Source organism: Oxyura jamaicensis, chromosome Z (genome assembly GCF_011077185.1).
Source record: "Oxyura jamaicensis isolate SHBP4307 breed ruddy duck chromosome Z, BPBGC_Ojam_1.0, whole genome shotgun sequence".
NCBI lineage: Eukaryota > Metazoa > Chordata > Aves > Anseriformes > Anatidae > Oxyura > Oxyura jamaicensis.
In genome coordinates, this window is record NC_048926.1 from 35,466,089 (window position 1) to 35,484,917 (window position 18,829).

Sequence of the window (18,829 nt, forward strand, 5' to 3'; positions counted from 1 at the left end):
TGAATTAAAATGCCTATAGCAGACTAAAACTGCAGATTTCATCTTTAGTTATTAATTTAAATACAGCTTGCATTGCACTTAGATTTTTTTTTTGTTACTTTTGGCTGAGAAATCAATAAAATTGGACATGTTAGTAGGTGTATGTCTTTCTAAATAAGAAAGAACAAAGGTCAATGAATAAGAAAGAACAAAGGTCCAATGCACAGCTTGTCTACTCATTTTGCCATTTTCCTTTTTCTCTCCCTCTATGTAGACTTTTCTTTTTGATATAGAATGGTCTTGTGCTGATCATTGGTGGAAATTACATCTGTTTGCAACTACAAATGGCCTAAATTATGCAAAATGAGTAACAGAAATTATTTAAGGAACAGTCATCAAAGCATGGACAGCTTGTATTCTTTGACAACTTTCTTGTGCTTGTTTGCTGTATGAGGGGTTAGACTTTTGTTGACAATAGTGCCTGGTAATTCTAATTTGGGATTTATTTGTGTAAACTGAGTTTATGAAAAGTTATGTTTATGAAAAGTTTCATATTCTGCATAGCAGGAAATCAAATAGCTATGTCTATTACTGTTTCTGTCAAATGCTAAACTTACTAGAGTGCTTGTTTTCTAGCAGTGTAATTTTAATCAACTTTGGACCTTGCCATTTCTTCTTCAAGTGGCCTGAATTTTGAAATCATTTGGTTTGCTTAACCTTTTTTACACTGCCTTTTCTGATCTTTTCATTATACCCACCTGGTTTGTGTTACTTAGGGCATTCCAGTATTTGAAAGAGTAGGGAAAGATGATAATTGTACCTAACGTTTTCTTCTTGACTGAAATGAGTATTTGTCTTCAGGATATGTTCGAAACATTGCCAACAAGTCAGGCTATCAGAACCTGTCTACTCGGGGAAAGTATGTGTAAAATAAAACTTCTACTCAGTCTCGAGAAAGTTTTCTTCTGGGTTGAGCTTTGTTGATTGAAGATTTTACTGTTCCTTAGCTGATATTCTTTGATGAGAGCACTGCTGTAAATAGGGTTTTCATGAGATTGCCCTAGTCAGTGCAATATAAGGTCAGCTGGGTCAGCTCAAGACAGTTGCATTGACTTTTTAAACTCATATGCCCTTCTATTCCTATAATAAAGTAGGGAGGGGCTTTACATCGTCTTTTTCAGCAGAAGTGTTGGGGTGCTAACCTCCAGCTGCCTGGTTGTGTTGACCATCTGGGAATTATATTATCTTTGTCTGGCACAGCTGTTTGCAAGGTGAATGTCTGTCGCCAGCCTTAAAGCACTGGGAAGCAGTTTAAAGCTAATACACTTCCCTTTGTGATTTCCATAGACTACAACAGACAAATTAATGTTGTCTGTGCTAAACTAACAATGTTTTGCCTTGTGATTGTGATGGAGTGGGGTGTGATCACAGGCAGTAATGAAAACTCAGCTGACAATAAATAATTTATCAAGCATGGTAATACAACCACTCTTATTTACACACACACAGAGTCCTCTATTGGACATTGGGGTCGTACTTTAAAGATAACTGATACCAATGAAAATACCTGTTGGTCTGAAAAGGCTTCACCTCGTGCTGAAGGTGAGCAGTGTATAGCAGTATTGCATCATACCAAGGAATTAGTATGAACTGATTGATAACTGGGAAGGGTCCTGGAATTTAATGACTTCATGAAATTACATATCTGGCTTGAATCACACTGTAATCTAGGATTGATATTGATCTTTTCTGTAAGTTTTCAGTTTGACCGCAACACTTGTGCTAAGTATATGGGCATCATGGATACAGGTTGTGTAGATTTATGTTAAAAAGGTATCTTTCTGAGGCAGTTTCTAATTAGGAATATCTGTACTGACAGAATATGCTGACAGCATTATTTTTTTACCCATTTGATAGGGCCAGTTATACCTATCAAATGGACATGTAACTGGAAACAAGTCTAGGAGTTAACATTGTCTTGAGATTTTGAAATACAGTAGTATAGTAGAACAAGTTGCTGCAGAAGAAGTGTCCATATAAAGCAACTATTCTGAAGAGTGCAAATTTGAATTTGGAAAATACGATATTGTTGTTTTGAAAATGTTTAGTTAACACTTAGGAATCAAGTTTTGATTTTGAATTCATAATGCATCTTGAAAGGCAGAGTTATTTACAGGTATTTACTGTAAAAGGCAGAGTTATTTCCTGTAGTATCGGTAATATGTTTCTCTGGGCAGTTTTATTTATCTGTTATGTCTGTGATTTTATCATTACTAATATAACCTACCTGTACTATCATTTTCTAGGTATTTCAACAGCCTTCCGTAGGTGAGCTAGAGTGTCTTATCACCATGCAAAAATCTGAAATTGAGCTTTTACAGGAAAAATTGAAAAAAACAAGTCATAGCCTAGCAGAGCTTAATATATATACTACAGAAACTCTGGAACGCAACAATGTAAGGACTGGAAGAAAGCATAAGGTAGGATAGTGTATTGTCTTGTGTATTTGTGTCTAAGTAAGGCTAGTAAAGCCAAACATTTTTGCTCAAGGGTCCAGATAATAATTTTAATATCTGTTGATGCTGTTTATAATTCTGGAAGCTTGTTTGAATGATTTTTGTGTTATCTGCCAAAGACTTGTTAAAATAGCTGTTGGGAGTAGAAAGTTTTACCTTATTAAATACTGAATAAGGGATTCTTAATTAAATGAAATATTTGAAAGCTAAATTCTTTGTAGGTTTCTTAAAATGAATATTTATCAACTATTTTGTTGTGTTTACTAGAATGACCTTCATTCCCTAGAAGAAAAATGGGAGGAATATAAACAGTTATGATTTTATAAATGAAACAGATTTTATTTCTCAAAATCTTTATTTTTAAAATATGAAATAATACTTTTTTTTTTTTTTCTATGAAGAATAGTAATGATATACTTTTAAAGTGCATACTTTCAACTTTTTTTAAATTCTGGATAGCGCTGGCCTGCTTCTATTGTGATAACTTGCCACTAAATTTAGGCACCAGATAACATTTGCAAACTGAAGTTAATGAAAAAATCGGTAAACAATTCTGTGGCTTATGAAATAAACCTAAGTCATTATGTTTGTGAGTATGTTCAGTCTCTTCCCCATATAAATTTTCTGTTTGATTGTGATATGAAGATGGAAATTTGGAATATGGAAAACTTGAAATAGATTCCTGTAGGAAGGAAGGAAGCAAATAGGAGCATGCTTCTGTGGTATAACTAGTCTGCAGGAGTGGACCATCGATTTACTGCCTTGGAAAACTCAAGTATTTCTTATGCTTACCATCTCATATTGTTTCCTTTGAAAACTGTATGGCTTGTTCTGTCTGAACATCCTGGCACCAGTGGCGTCTGCTGGGGCCTCCTCTGGGCTGCCCTGTGCTGGACATGGCCAGCTCCAGTGGCCCCACCACAGGGCACGGATGGGCCCTGCAGCTTCGGCTGGTGCCTCGGGGAAATGGATTTAAGAAAGGGCAAAATGCTGCACTCAGTGAGGAGTGAAGGAAAAAAAAGTGAGAAAGAACTCTGTGAACACCAAGGTCAGAGAAGGAGCAATGGCAGGTGCTCCAGGCATTAGAGTGGCATTTGCCTGCATCCCGCAGAGGGGACCACTATGGTAGATATCCACACTGCAGCCCATAGTGGGGATCTGACACCGGAGCAGTTTCTCCTCACAGGAGCTGTGGCCTGTGGAGGCCTCACTCAGGAGAAGGGAAACGTGTGAGGAGGAAGGAACAGCAGGACTGACCGCAGTCCTTACATCCCTTCCCTTCTGCACTGTTCAGTGGGAGATGGAGGAGTCAAGAGTGAAGGAGTGCAGTGAAGCCTGTGAAGCGACAGAGAAAGTCTTGTTTTAATGTCTTTATTTCTTACTACCTAAATCTATTTTAAGTGGCAGTAAATTAAATTATATTTCACCAATTCAAGTATATTTTGGCTGTGACTGTGAATGGTAGCCAATCTCTATTTGTTTATGTACCCCATGGGTATTTTCATTCTATTTTTCCCCCTGTCACTGAGGGGAGTGAGCAAGTGACTGGGTGGGTGTTAAGCCCTAGGCAGGGTTAACTCACTACAGTGTCATTATGTGTTTCCTCAGAGTAAAGTAAATGAATGTGCTGTTTTTGTTGTGAACTGTTTGCTGTATCAGGAGTAAAGCAACTAAACTCTTAAGTACAGCTAAGCTACCAACTTTAAAATCTTGTTGTAGAGAACCTCTTCCTGGTTCAATATGTAGATCCAGCCATGCTCTTTCAATACATGTCGTCTGATGTGTACACTTCTTCACGTGTCCATGCAGTCTTTATTAAAACTTTTGGGAAATAAGTTGAAAAAGCCCTTTGTATATAGGCTAGATGGTAAGGAAATGTGTAGAAACATTCTGGCTTAGGGTCACAAAATACAGGTATAATACAAATCAGTATTGCTGTCTTTGTTGATGTTCTACTGCAGCAGAATATCTTCCCATTGCCTTGTCGTTCAGCCTGTTATGGCAAACTACTCAGGACAAAAGTTATTAGCACATCATTTGACAGGAAGAATATGTTGGATATACAATTCATTTTTTACTAGGATGGTTTTTTTGGCTTCACAAAGACTCTGTCATGTTAACCCTTCATCTCTCCTTATTTGTGTGTATTCCCAGGATACAAAGAGCAAATATACATGGAATGACTTCTGATCAGAAGGACAATGTTTTGATTCCTTGCTGCTCTAAAAAAACAAACATTTTGAAAAAAACAAGTAATTGGAAAAGTGTTAAAAAAAGAAAAAAGAAAAAAGGCCTCAGGACATAAGAGAAGCTTGCACTAGTGTGATAAATTGGGATGTGGGGCCATGTATCTGTATACCTACGCCTATATTTGATTCTGCAGAATGCATGGATGTATACACATGCATAGGCTAATGTAGAATACCGTGACTGCAGAAATCCAAATCCCATGCCTGCTGTGGTATAGAGTAATACAAACAACTTGCTCTGCAAGACAAATGATACGATGGTTCAAAGCTTTCTTAAATGTGCATGTATAGTGTCATTTTCCTCGTAAGTGCAAACTTACAGTCAATTGTAACCCACACAGTTCAGTCTGCGTTGAAAGTGGAATAGCTGCTTGCCATTTTCTATGAAGAATTAAAAGCTAGTTGCTTGATCTTCACAGAGCTCCTTTTGGAGCTAAAAATTCTTACCTTTGTGAGCTATGATTTCTGTCACCTGATTAATCAGCCATCCATATTCTTGCTAGCGAATTCAGTAATACAGCCCTTGAGGGTTTTTATTTATTTTTATTTTTTATTTTTTGTAGCTAAGCTTTTAAATACCGCTAAATAGATCTAAAACTTGCCATTGCATGATACATGGGAGTTATTGGTTTTTATTGATAAACATTCTACAGCATTCCTCTAGGTATTTATATAATTTCAAGGTACAATAGATCTTTTAAAAGGCATGAGTTAACTTGAAATACTGATAAAGTTCCTGTTGATACATAGTGAATCAAGAATTTGCCATTTTTCCTCTCCTAAAAAAACCCTGTATCTTTTACTCTGACTCAGCTTCAACAGTGTTTCATGGTTTTTTCAAATGGTAAAAACATTAAGATTTCTGCCCACTGTCTTCAGTGCTGTATCATGGCAGACATTGATCTGAGTGTTACAGAAAAGTTCAAAGCATTTCTTGCTGAACTTCTCGTTTTGTTTTTTTTTTGTTTTTTTTTTTTTGGCCTGTCTTGTGACTCCAACACAAAACTTCTTAAATTCAAAAACTTGACGGTTCCCACCCTCTCCCCATTTTGGTACCACATGGTACCAGCTCTGGTAATAGGAGATTGTTTAAAAAAGAAAAAAAATATTTGCTTTTTCTCATTCCTGTACCTCCATTGTCAGTTAATGTGTATGTGTCACATCCACTTATCAGCCATTTCTTTAAATTATATCTTCTATTACATTTTCTTATTCACTAATACTACAAATCATGTTTGTTTCTGTTTGTCTTCTGTTTGCTTTAGTGTTTTGTAAATGTGTTCTAGGATCATTTAATGGAAAGCCTTTTGATTCCCTTGATTGGCTGGGCTTACTATTCTTTTCTCAAAAAAATGAATGTTGTTACTACTAAACATTTAGAAAATGTTTAACACATTACAATTGTGTATATTTTTAATACAGATATGTCTAAATTTACTGTGGAATTTGAGGATGGAATTAAAAATTAAATGCCTAAGCTTCACAGCAGCAGCAAAGTTTTAGGTTGTGAGAAGAGTATTACAGATGCCATCTTCCAAATTGAGCTTTGCAGCAGCCCCAGGCAATCAAATTACAGTGTACTTTACTACACCGTCTTTTCCATCTTGGTAGGAATATTTAACTGCCTTCTTAGCAAAGATTGCCTTCAGACTACCCATGTGCAGCTGTGAAGCCCAGCCCCAGCCCCTTCTCTCCACAGACCTGTAGTCTGATCACTAAACAGGTAAAAACATGTTAAAAGAATATCATGTTTCTTAATGCACATCCCTGATCCCACCTGTTGTCACAGAACAGTATTTCCATGTCTGATAATGCTTAGAATTTTTTGTTTTATTTTCTGTATCTTGGCCCTGTATTTAAATTTTGGAAAAGATTCACAGCACAATCCCAAGTAGCTATATAGAAAATCTGTTATATTCAAGAAAAATGATTAGACTCTCTGTATCGTGCCTTTGATTAAATCAGCAAGACTAAGAAGCTCATGTTTTTTCCATATTTTTTCCTTTTTTCTCCATTCCTTCTAGACTTCCTTCTAGTAATTTCCCTTAGGAGTCTGGTGATGGTTGGTCCAGTTCTTTCTCTTTGTTGTCCTCTTCTTTGACAAAGGATGCAATACTTTGACCTTGTATTCCTGATTTCAGAGAAATATTTTCCGAATCTTCTGTGTACAACTATAAAGTTTACTTTTTAATTTACCATTTCTTCAAAAATAGTGTTCTTCATTTTTTTAGGGAAAGTTAATATGGGTATGCAGTGGTTAGGAAATCTGATAGATAGTTCTATTTCAAGTATTGGCTTTATTCAATAAATATGGGGTTTTGAAGGTGGATAGAATTCTTGACATGTTGATCATGAGATGTTGCACTTCAGACACTTGAAAGGTATTGATCTGATTTTGTGCATTGTTAATAGCATTAGTGATTAATATCATCTATTAAATGAAGAGAATTTTTGGATATCTCCACCAGAATTAGTAGAAAAAAAATAGTAATCTTACTATTTCAAGAAGAATGACTCTTAGTCACTACAATGTTATACTGACAATATAAAACCATAAATTTGGAAATACTGTTGTAAACGTTCGTTAAAACTTCCTTTTAGTTTCTTCTGTTATATCAAGGAACTGACATGAATCTGCAAAATACACCTTTTGACAATCAGTTTATATGTTGTATTAAAATTATTTCCTGGCATTGCACTTTTTTTTTTTTTTAATTATTTTTTTACATTTGTTTTTTCTGATCATTCAAGATTATTTCAGAAGCACAAGAAACCGAAATCGTAAATGACAGGTACCTTGGCAATATTTGAATTCTTAAATATTTGATACTTTTGTTTTCTTCCTTTTTTGAAATGCATGCAATTTAAAGTGGAAGTACAGTGTCTTGTAAACATTTAATACTTATAGATAGTGGTCAGAGAGAAAAAAAGCCAGTACCTACTTAATATTATCTTTAAATTAAATTTATGTAATAGAATAATAAAAGTGTTGAAATATGTAGTGTTCAAGAAGACTTTAACTTGAATTCCTGTTGTTGTAAAACAGTTATTTTAAAGAGAAAATGGCAATGTGCAACAATAATAATTGCAATTGTATGAAGTTTTTATTTGACTTCATGTACTTATGTAATAGCATTTTACCTTACAGGTGCTAAGCGAGTGTTAGTAATTCTCTGTCCTTAACCAAAGTTATTCAGAAAATCAGAAAGTAATTTGATGAGGTCTTTCTTTCTTTGCCATAAGGACATATGACATAGAATGAACAAGAAAGCTGCCCAGTTTAAGTGTTACTTTCACATATTCTTTCTCCAGATTGCTATATGAAGCTGTACATAATATAAACACATATTCTTGTCTCTAGTTAGTCACATTATAGTTAATGACCATATGGTCATTATGGTATAAGATCTACTGTCTGTTGTATTTATATTCCTCAAGCATATTGTTCCTTCAACTTCACAGTGTGTTAAACTATTTCAAAGGGAAAAAAATCCTTTCCCTCTTGTTTCTGGTTGTCCTATCAAGTGTAACCTTGGACCCTTATAGAGCAATTAGACCAGCCTCTATCCCCTCCTTTGTAATGAGGTTTCTTGCATTTCTGAGTCTATAACCCTTTAGTCTTCCCTAATGGGACATCATTATTCTGAAAGAAACAATGTAAATGTAAATGAATATTCTCATTAACGAGTCACAGAGAAACCTTTAGTGGTAGCGCTGTGGTAATTCTGCTTGTTATTTCTCTGGTATTCCATGCAGATTTTTTTTTTTTTTTTATAATTCATTATTAGTATTCAAAATTACTTCTTTAATTCTGCATGTCTTTCATAATCCGGTGTTCCAACTAGTTCAACCATGTCCTTGTTTTATTCTCCAGGAACAACCTGTGAAACGTTCAAGGTCTCTGTCCCCAAAGAGCTCTTTTAGAAAGTCAGAGGAGCTAAGGAAGCTTAAAATAGCTGAAAGGAAGATTGAAAACTTAGAGAAGACCCTACAGCTAAAGGTGAACATTAAAAAAAAAAACAAAAACCCTTCTAGGTATAAGCTTGCATAGATAAAGATATACCAAAATAAACAGGCATTTAAAAACTGCAAAATGCACATATTGTTATGGACTATTAGCATAAGAGAGCATTCTCCATTAGTTTTCATTTTTCCTTTACTGCAGAGAATCTTTTGCTGATTCTCTTGCAGTCCTATGAAAGCCTAAATTTCAAGCTATGTCATCACTAATATGTGCTTGTTAAATAGATTTTCAAAATTTGTTTCTAAGGATGTACATTCCAAGAAATTAATACGGTCATATAGAAATAAAGTGAAGCACAAAGCTCAAGGATTTTTTTTTTTAATTGTACAGTGAAACCAGTATTTTAAATTCGGAAGTCAATTACTAGGAACAGTACTTGTACTCTTAAAAGTTATACCTCAAGTTACAGCTCAGAAGTTGTTCTAAAAAATGCTGGAAAAAGAAATAACAGTAAAAAACCCTTTCTTAGTAGAAAAGCTTCACTGAGCATAAATTACAATTGCCTATTTTGTCTCCATTGTATAGATTTTTTTTGTTTGTTTATTTTTTATATTAAATAATACCTTTTGAGTGACCTACTGGTTTCAAAATGTTATCTCTGAATAGTCTCTCAAGGCAGTCAAAGAAAGCCAAACTCTGGTTGAATCATATTTTCATAAACATTTACAATCATTTTAAATTTGTTTTTACCTTCTGCTCATTTTTTCAGTTGTTTTTGTTACTCATGTTTAGAGGCATGCAATACGAAAGATATTCAGTACATGTAATTTAAAGCAGAATTTGTTATATTGAATGTGCTGTGGTAAATGTCAAGTGAAAAAGTCAGGGAGCCTTACAAAGCATATTCCTGAGCTTCTTCCTCATTCTCTTGTGATAGGTCAATTTTACAAAAAAGGTAAGCAGGGATTTTAGCAAAAATTGAAAAGTTTATCACCGTGTATACCTGAAAGAATCTAACCCAAAGACTTAACACACAGAAAATATGAACAGAAAAGATGCATCAAAAGAAGCGTGGCCCATAGGTCAAGGGAGGTGATTCTCCCCATCTAGTTTGCTCTCATGAGACCCCACCTGGAGCCCTGCGCTCAACTCTGGGGCTCCCAGCACAAGGAGGACATGGACCTGTTCGAGCGAGTCAAGAGGAGAGCCATGAGGATGATGAGAGGGCTGGAGCACCTCTGCTATGAAGACAGGCTGAGGGAGTCGGGGCTGTTCAGCCTGGAGAAGAGAAGGCTCCAGGGAGACGTTATAGTAGCCTTCTGTTACCTAAAGGAGTTATACAGGAAAGCTGGGAAGGGACTCTTTGTTGGGGGGTGGAGTGATGGGACAAGGGGGAATGGCTTTAAATAAAAGAGGGGAGATTTAGTTTAAGGAAGAAATTCTTTCCCATGAGGGTGGCACTGCACTGGCACATGTTGCCCAGAGAACCTGTGGATACCCCATCCCTGGAAGTGTTCAAGGCTGGGTTGGATGGGGCTTTGAGCAACGTAGTCTGGTGGCAGGTGTCCCTGCACATGGCAGGGGAGTTGGAACTGCATGTCTTTAAGGTCCCTTCCAACCAAATCATTCTGTGACTCTGTGGTTCTAATTTAGGCTTAAAAGTCTTAGACTATCTCGTTTGTGACATTACATTCTGAATTCAGTGAGGCCATTGCTAGCATGGCAATAAATTTAGCTGTCACACCACTAGTATCAGAATAATTCTGTTGGTATTGTATATTTTCTGTATATTAGTCTTCTCTCAGGCATTGCTTCCTGCAAATAATAATGCATGTGATCAGCTTTTTTGAAAACAGCACTTGCATTATTGCCTATTCAAGCCAAGAGCTGACTATGTCATACACTTGCTGAGAAAAATTGAAGAAACATCTACAAACAAACATACTGATGATGCATATTCTGAAGATGGGCTTGTGATTTTATCCATCTTTCTAAAAAATTGGTAACACTAAATAAACACCATTGATGCCCCAGTCAGTACTACAAAGGAACAGAAAAAGGCAAGGTCATATTCCAGGGTTTTCCAATTCTCCTCTCCTTCATTTGTAACCAAGGAAAAATGGCTCTTTCTATCCTTGTAGCTAATACAAAGAGGGCAATCATGTAAATCCTCTGAGTCCATAGTTTTGGTACAGAATCTGCACTTCTGGGTGTACTGAAAAGTAGCAGAGCATCCTCGATTTCACCCTTCTTGAGGGAAGAGAATGTCAAAGTAAATAAGAGCATTTGATGGTTTTGTGTGACATACTGTCAAGCTAGTACTAATGCTGGTCCCCACAAAGTACATCAGTGTACTGTTTGTCTTTAAGGAGTGAGTAGAAGTTTGATTGCCAGGAGCTGGATATTTCAATGAGCTAAGAAGTCCTCTTCTCTTGCGTCCCATCTCCCTCTCTAGTGTCTAGAACTGTGATCCCTGGCACAGTCTACGGAAGATATCCTGACCTTTGGGGGAAGGTTACCAAAAGCGAACTTAATACTTATTTATGTGAGAGGAGGCACACTATTACACTTAGTTTTGACTTCGTATGTAGTTGTGTTCTGTGGAAGGTGTTCAGATGCAGAAAATATATTAATATTATAGCATTGGCACATCAGTAGTTGTGGAAAAAATATTTTTGTAATTGTCAGCTTCCTCACTTCTTCTCAGCCTGAGTATTCAAATAGTTGAAGCAGTATATTTTGTTGATTCCATTTTAGTTCAACTTTTACTTTAACAGACGTTGTTACAGGTAATTTAAAGAAACAACATTTTCAAATAACAATTAGAATATATATAACTATATATATTTTTGGCTTATCTGAGCTCCCTGCAAATAACAGGATGACTTTAAATAGCAGTTGGGTACTTTCTTTTACAGACTGGACTTTTGTCTTTCATTATCTTATGTGAAGTATTATAGAATGTCAGAGGAGAGCTAGAGAATAACCTGGAGATCCACTGCTAGAGATGATCACTCTGTCCCATTTCTGTCACTATATAGATAACTGTCCACAAGACAGTCTATTTATTATAAAATGTAACATAATTCAGTCAGAAAGAGATGGAACTAACTGAACTTCTAGAAATAACAGAGTAAAACTATTTAAAAGTTCTGAAGTCCATAGGACTTTAATAAAAGAGAGCAATTAGGACAATTGTCTACTTTCTGTTTCTGCAAGAGCAGAGCAACTGGTAAGTGTATAACTGTAAGGGAATAGATTTTGAAACAGGTAAGCAATAAAGAAAAATATATATTCATAAATAGGAAAGGCCAAATTCTGCACTTGGTTACACCCTTGAAAGGGCATTGACACTAATAAACTTCTGAGGATTTATGCCAACGATACTACTTCCCAGTGTCTTACCAGTCTTGATCAATTTTCACTAGCAACATCAAACAATGTCAGAATAATGATTTGTGAACTTCACTTGAAAACACAGCATCTGTAGTTGTATTCTTGTCAAAATTTCCTCTTGTAGCATCAAGCAAAGCTTGGTAATGGTTTGTACATCCTTTGTCATAAATTGATCTGTATTGCCCGGCTGGCAGCTAAACACCACACAGCCGTTCGCTCACCCTCCCCCCTCCCTCTCTGGGATGGGGGAGAGAAATGGGAAAGTGAAGCCTGTGAGTTGAGATAAAGACAGTTTATTAAGATAGAAAATAATAATGATAATAATAATAATATGTACAAACAAGTGATGCACAATGCAATTGCTCACCACCCGCTGACCAATGCCCAGCCCAACCCCAAGCAGCCGGCCCCCCCACCCTGGCTAGCCACCCCTATATATTGTTTAGCATGACGTCAGGTGGTATGGAATACCCCTGTGGCCAGTTTGGGTCAGCTGTCCTGGGTCTGTCCCCTCCCAGCTCTTGCTGCACCCCCAGCCTGCCCGCTGGCAGGACAGAGTGAGAAGCTGAAAAGTCCTTGGCTTAGTATAAGCATTGCTCTGCAGCAATTAAAACATCAGCATGTTACCAGCACTCTTCTCATCCTAATCCAAAACATAGCACCCTACCAGCTACTAGGAGGGAAAATAACTGTCCTAACTGAAACCAGGACAAAGGTACTTCATAACTAAATCTAAATGTATCATTTTATCTAGTTTAGAGGTTGTTCAGGAGAGAAAAAAATAAATAAAAAAAAAAAACTTTGAAAAAGCATGTAATGATAAGGTCACTTTGGAACCCGTTTACGTTCTTAAATCTGCTTTCAGTGTAGCTTGAGTCACAACACAAATCTTCTCGTTACATGTACAGTAGCATATGAAATTTTAGCTGATGTTTTTCAGCTTTGTTTATTATGAAAACTGGGCTACGTTTTAGAAGCCAAGCTTAGTGTAAGTATTCCATAGTTAGCTCTTCTTTAGAAAACCTTGCCATGTTTTTATAGCACTAATTTTTAGTGCTCTGACTGTTGGTGTATTTTACACACTGGCTAATGCTGAAAGCCCCCCTTGCATATAAGCATGCATATAATGCATACAAATAAAGTACTGTGATTAACGTAGGTATTAAGGAACATGTTCTGTAGTCACTCTACAAGAAGGATTCTCATTGAACTGAAAACGCAAGCAATGAGAACAGATTTTATTACAGGATAATGTCTGTTGAATTCTTTACTAATGTATGCCAGAATTCAACTTGCTTCATACTGTGGAATGTCATCTTCTTAATGTTCTTTTTTTTTATTTTTATTTTTATTTTTTCCAGAGCACAGTATTGTCTTTTATGAAAACATAATTATTTGATGATATTTTATTTTTTTTTTTCTAACTTGCATGATGTTATCCTTTTATATAAGTCAAGGCATACTTTATTTTTTCATTCTGTAAAAAGGAAGATTTGGATTAATAAAAACTATTGCAAACTTTGTTTATTGTTTGTTGCATAGCTAGGGGCCAAAGTCTGGGTGTTGCAAGTTTGTCTATATATGTTTATATAAAAAAAAAAAATGAGGATATCTTGATGCCATTTAAATTGACTTTTTTTTTTCAAATGTAGACTTCAGTGTAGCCAGTGGTTTCCTCCAAAATGCACAGATTATTTTCCATGCAAAAAGAAAAGAAAAAAATACTTCAAAGGATTTGGCAGCAATCCTCTATCAATCTATGTTTAGTTGTATTAAACCAAGGCATTCCCAAGATGAACACTGATATTCTGATAGTAAATTTTCTAAAATTTCTCAGCAGCATGACAAAAGTATTTTTTGCCACACTTTCTTAAAAGTAGCAATAAGAAAAAGTAAATTTGCATGTGACCTCGGAGACAGTGATTCCTCATCTTTCTATTTAGATTTCTTAGGCTTTTGACGTAACTTAAATGGAAATTTTGTTTTATGACATCTATGTGAAAGTCTCTTAACTTTTGCCAAACTCTAATTTTGTTTCTTTTTGGTGCTATACAGACTCAAGAAACTGATGAGCTAAGAGCAGCCCATGAAAAACACAAAGAGAGGCTGCAGATGTTACAGACCAACTACAGAGCACTAAAAGAGCAATTAAAGCAATGGGAAGAGGGTGATAGCAGGTAAGTTACATAGCTCATTAAAAACATTTCCCTTACACAAGAAATCTGAGCAAAATTATTATATAGACATTCAAAAGAGAATTTGAGTTCAAGGAAGAGGCTGCTATGTGGTGATCAAGACTCCATCTCATGTTAGAGCAAAATAAATGGTATACCTCTCTATGAAAAAAAATGCAGTTGTTACCAAGAGTAAAATGTCTTGAACTGACACCTTGACTTATTTTATTTAGGATCTCATTTTGAGTCTGAGTACTGGACGAAGGTCGGCTAGGGCCTGCTGATTATGCTTGTGTAATTCCCCAGCTGATTAATTTGTTGACTATGTATGTTTATGATTTTCTGTAATGGAACAATTGTTCCTTATGTTTCAAACAGTTTTTTAAAAATAATTTTGTTCATTTAGCAATAAAGCAATAATACGCTGTGTGTGAAACATTTAGTCACTCAAACATGAACTGTAGCTTATCCTAAAATCCCTTTTTTAACAGTGAAAAAAGAATATATTCACAAAAAGCAAGATGTTTTCAACTGTTAAATGATTATAAAATAATTTATTTCTGATCATTTTACAGAAATACTGCAGCAATATATCTATGAATGGGAAAAAGATAGAATATGAAAAGTCTACAACAGCAAAATCTAAATAGTGAAGATTCTATGTATAATTTCCCCTTAACTTATATACAAAACAGTGAACGTTTTATGGAGAAATTCTTTTTTTGAAGTCCTTAGCATAAAGTTAAGATTTTTGGTAAACACGTAGTTTTATTGATACAAGGACATTTCTATCACTTAAATTATCAAATGCTGCTGAAGTACAGTTTTTAGGAGATATTTCAATAAAGTAATATTAGCAAGTCCTTATGTCCTAGTGGCTTTAGTAAGACTTCAGCAAGCAGAACCTAACCTATAATATGTGTATACTACGCAGTAGGTTTTTACTAGAAATAATTCTTTTTTACTAGAAAAAAAATCTTTCAGTAATTAGAGAAATACTTATTCAGCTTGACACAGACTTTTAAAATACATCTCTAGCCAAAAAAAAAAAAAAAGCCACAGAAATTTCTGCAAAATTGGTAGCCATTGAGGATGTCCAGTGTGACATAAATGGTCCTATTGTGAATAATAAACTATTCCTCATATATAGCTATTTGACCTATTAGAGTACATTTGTGGTATTATGGCATTTTCTTAAGTATGATTTGCCTTTTAAGAAGAAAAAAAAAATCTGGATGAAAATGAAGTAAGGTCTGCTACATGCATTGGTAGCACAGAATTATTATTTTTTTAAATGTTAAAGCATGAATATCTAATATATTTGTTTAAATTAGGAAAAAAAAGGTCTGCTTTATTTAGGAATGAAAGGAGAATTTCATCTTGTATCTCTCTATCTGAATTTCAGTGCAAGCTGAAAACTTACTGGCTGATAGTTGCTTATGAAATGAAATCATTTATATCTGTGTCTAATTTTAAGTAGGCATTCATGGTCCACAGAGAGATAAAAACTGAAAAAGCACAAAAACTCAGCCTAAAGATAGTAAATTCAAACATTGATATATAGTGAAGCACTGAGAAAGGAAAAGAAGAAAGACAAAAACTTCTGTTTCTGTTCAAAATGAATGGGACCAACTTGTGTTCTGACAGTAGTCTATTTGGAAAAAGTAGATATTGGATAAAGTGTAAACTTTATTTGTTAATCTGATTTTTTCATTTGTAATTAAGACATCCTAAGAAATAGGGGGTTTTAATTAGTTTTATCATCAGGAAAGGATTCTATGAAGTTGTCATTTGATATGCTAACAGGGGAAAGTAGCCAAGACACAAATAAAAACAGTCTGTCAATTGTTAAACCTTACACTTTCATTTTGACATCTGAAAAAGCATTATATTTCTGGTGTAATGTAAATTGTATATTAAGAAATCAGTATCGGGTACTTATGTGGCACTTCTGATCCTTTGTGTGATGGAGGACCCCATTCTTTCTGATTCTTCATAGATTAGTCTTTTATCTAGATGGCAGCTGATGGGACCTGATCCACCAGTCAATGTACATACAACTTCCACTGACAATGTGTGACTGCGAAGATGATGGGGCCTTATGGGGTTACCATGTTCTCTGAGAGTTAATTTCAGTACCAACAAAAATTTAAATTACAGACATTTTGAAATTAATGGATGTGTTTTTAATATTTTTTTTCTTTTGCATTTTAATACACATTGAAAATATTAAACTGAAAGAAAAATTGTGAAATACTTTTGTTTGCTTCTTCTGTTAAGTTCAGTACGCTTTTTCCTTATTTTTTATTAGGCAGTAGTTCAACAGTTTGACTATTAATAGGAATTCCAGATTGTTTGTGGGGGCATTAGGAGGGCTGGTCTCTCTCTCTCTCTCTCTCTTTTTTTTTTTTTTTCAAGAAATTGGGTGATGGTTCACCTTTTGCTTTCTCCTCCCAGTATTTTAAGGAGTGTTGACAAAATGAATGCAAGTGCCACTGCTCTGCCACATCTCAGTTGAGAGCCCAGCTGCCATGCTGCCATCCTAGGATTTCTGTCTGAAAGTACTTAATTGAACTTTTATATAATAACACATTCAAGATGTCATCTTTCACAGACTGGATGACTCCATTTGTCCAACAAGATTTGTATTCTGTAGATGCTACAGTTTAGAATCTATACTTTCTGAAAGCAGGGATGTTCTTGTTACTGTAATCCTGAAACATGTAGATATTTAAAAACAAACAACCTCTTTTCACTCACAAACAGGACTGCAAGCAGTAAAAGCAGATACCAGCATGCAGACCCCCGCCAGCTTTGTCAGGAGGATTCTGATGCTGTATGGAATGAACTGGCTTTTTTCAAAAGGGAACACAAAAAGCTATTGATTGAAAAGTGAGTTTGTTTCTTAAATGGTGTTTACATAAAGAAACATGCTGATATTTTTTTCTGAAGGTTGTGCCTTGCAGGCCACATAAAAGGAATTTCTTGCAAAATTCTGAGATAAAATCATCTTCTACCAAAAGCAGAAACGAAAACATCATCTCTTTTTTTCCTCTTAAATCAGTGACAAGTTACAAGTTTGCTAGCACTAACAGAAACTGTATTCCATGATCTAGGGATTGTGTTAATTAATGTGGCTCTCATCTGTTGGAGGTGTCGCTCTTCATTAGCCTGTGTTTTACACACTGCCGTGCTTCATTTTTGGAATGAGGTGGTGAGGGGATAACCTAGCCAACCATCCTTGTTTGATCTCTGTGATACATACGCAATGCAGAATGCCTCAGCTCTCTTGGTTCCCTGCCCTGTCCTGCTAATCCCAGCTGAGCTCATTATGGTGTAGCCTTGCTGCTACTCCTGGAGCCAGAGCTGTCCAAGCTAATTACTGGTAGCAGCAGAGCTGCCTGTTAAGGGTCTGGTGTGGATCTGCTAACATGGTCCTTGGTAGTGACCTGCAGAAAGCACGAGGGAGTTGCTCTCTTTCTTGCTGTGCATAGCCTGTCCTTTGGGTTTAGTGCTGATCCCTTCACACAGCTCTTTTAGCTGCAGTAAGTGTAAAACTTGGTGAAGGAAACTCTTACTTTAGAAAACATACAGTTTGCTGCTTTGATCTCATAATTCATAGGCTATTATACTCAGCCAGGCAAAGTAAGAAAACGTCCTTTTATACTAGACAAAAGGAAGTTAGTATGGTATAATTAGCTCTTTGCTGCTATTTAACACTTTCTGTAAGTCAAGTTGATTTTTTTTATTTATTTTTTTTAAGAATCAGACATTGTAGAAACTTCTATTCAGACTTTGGTTTTGTCAGCATTAAAGAAAATGTGTTTTCCCAATGGGTCACAATGCAAACCAATATTGTGGAGATAGCATGAAGGTTGCTATCACAGAATTTCAACAGCAGCAAAATGTTTTGTAGTATGTAAGTCCTTGTGTTGCCCATGAGCTGTTTCAGCTTATTACATACAATATTGTCAGTGGCTCTATTGCATGGAGTGTGCTTTCATCCTGTAGTTATAATTGTGTACCTGTTCTTGTCACTTCATTGTCACATCTTTGCTGTTTTGGAACAACAAATTTTCATATGCACTGCTTTGTTTATTTTGATTTTTGTGCAGGAAAGAGCACTTTGTTGCCATACATGTAATTGCTGTTGTAATTCTCCCATCACTGATCAACACAAGCACCACAGGCAGCAATAACTCAGAAGCAATAACATAAACCTCTCCTTTTCACATAAAGCTATGAAACAGTGATTGTGTGTGTATTGTGCATACAATACCCTGCACCCTGAAGTCAGTACAGTTGAACTGTTTTTCTAGAGCTCCTGTGCAGTCATGTGTGTGGGGAACACATGCCTGGTACATTGCAGATCACAGTGGCTTTGATAAGGTTGTGGTGACACGGTGCAAGGAAATAGCTGATCTCTTTGAAATTTAGGAATTTTAAATCAAAGTGAGTTATTCTAGTTCTGCATAGTACTTTGTAAGAAGCCAGTGCACCATTGTGATCATTAAGATGAAGTCTTTATGTGGGGTTAGGTACTTTTTCCTT

The 18,829-nt window shown here is 35.7% G+C and overlaps 1 protein-coding gene across 9 annotated transcripts in view; it reads left to right on the top strand.

Moving 5' to 3' along the window:
* Positions 1-18,829, top strand: part of CNTLN (centlein) — a 272,348-nt gene that overhangs the window by 153,068 nt on the left and 100,451 nt on the right. For 5 of the 9 annotated variants that reach the window (XM_035310123.1, XM_035310115.1, XM_035310120.1 and 2 more), the window contains 4 exons: positions 2,286-2,459; positions 8,619-8,744; positions 14,160-14,281; positions 17,045-17,170. In XM_035310123.1, the coding sequence (XP_035166014.1) occupies positions 2,286-2,459; positions 8,619-8,744; positions 14,160-14,281; positions 17,045-17,170 (548 nt within the window). The remainder of the gene's footprint in view (positions 1-2,285; positions 2,460-8,618; positions 8,745-14,159; positions 14,282-17,044; positions 17,171-18,829) is intronic. The other 4 variants (XM_035310117.1, XM_035310118.1, XM_035310119.1 and 1 more) reach the window with 4 other exon arrangements.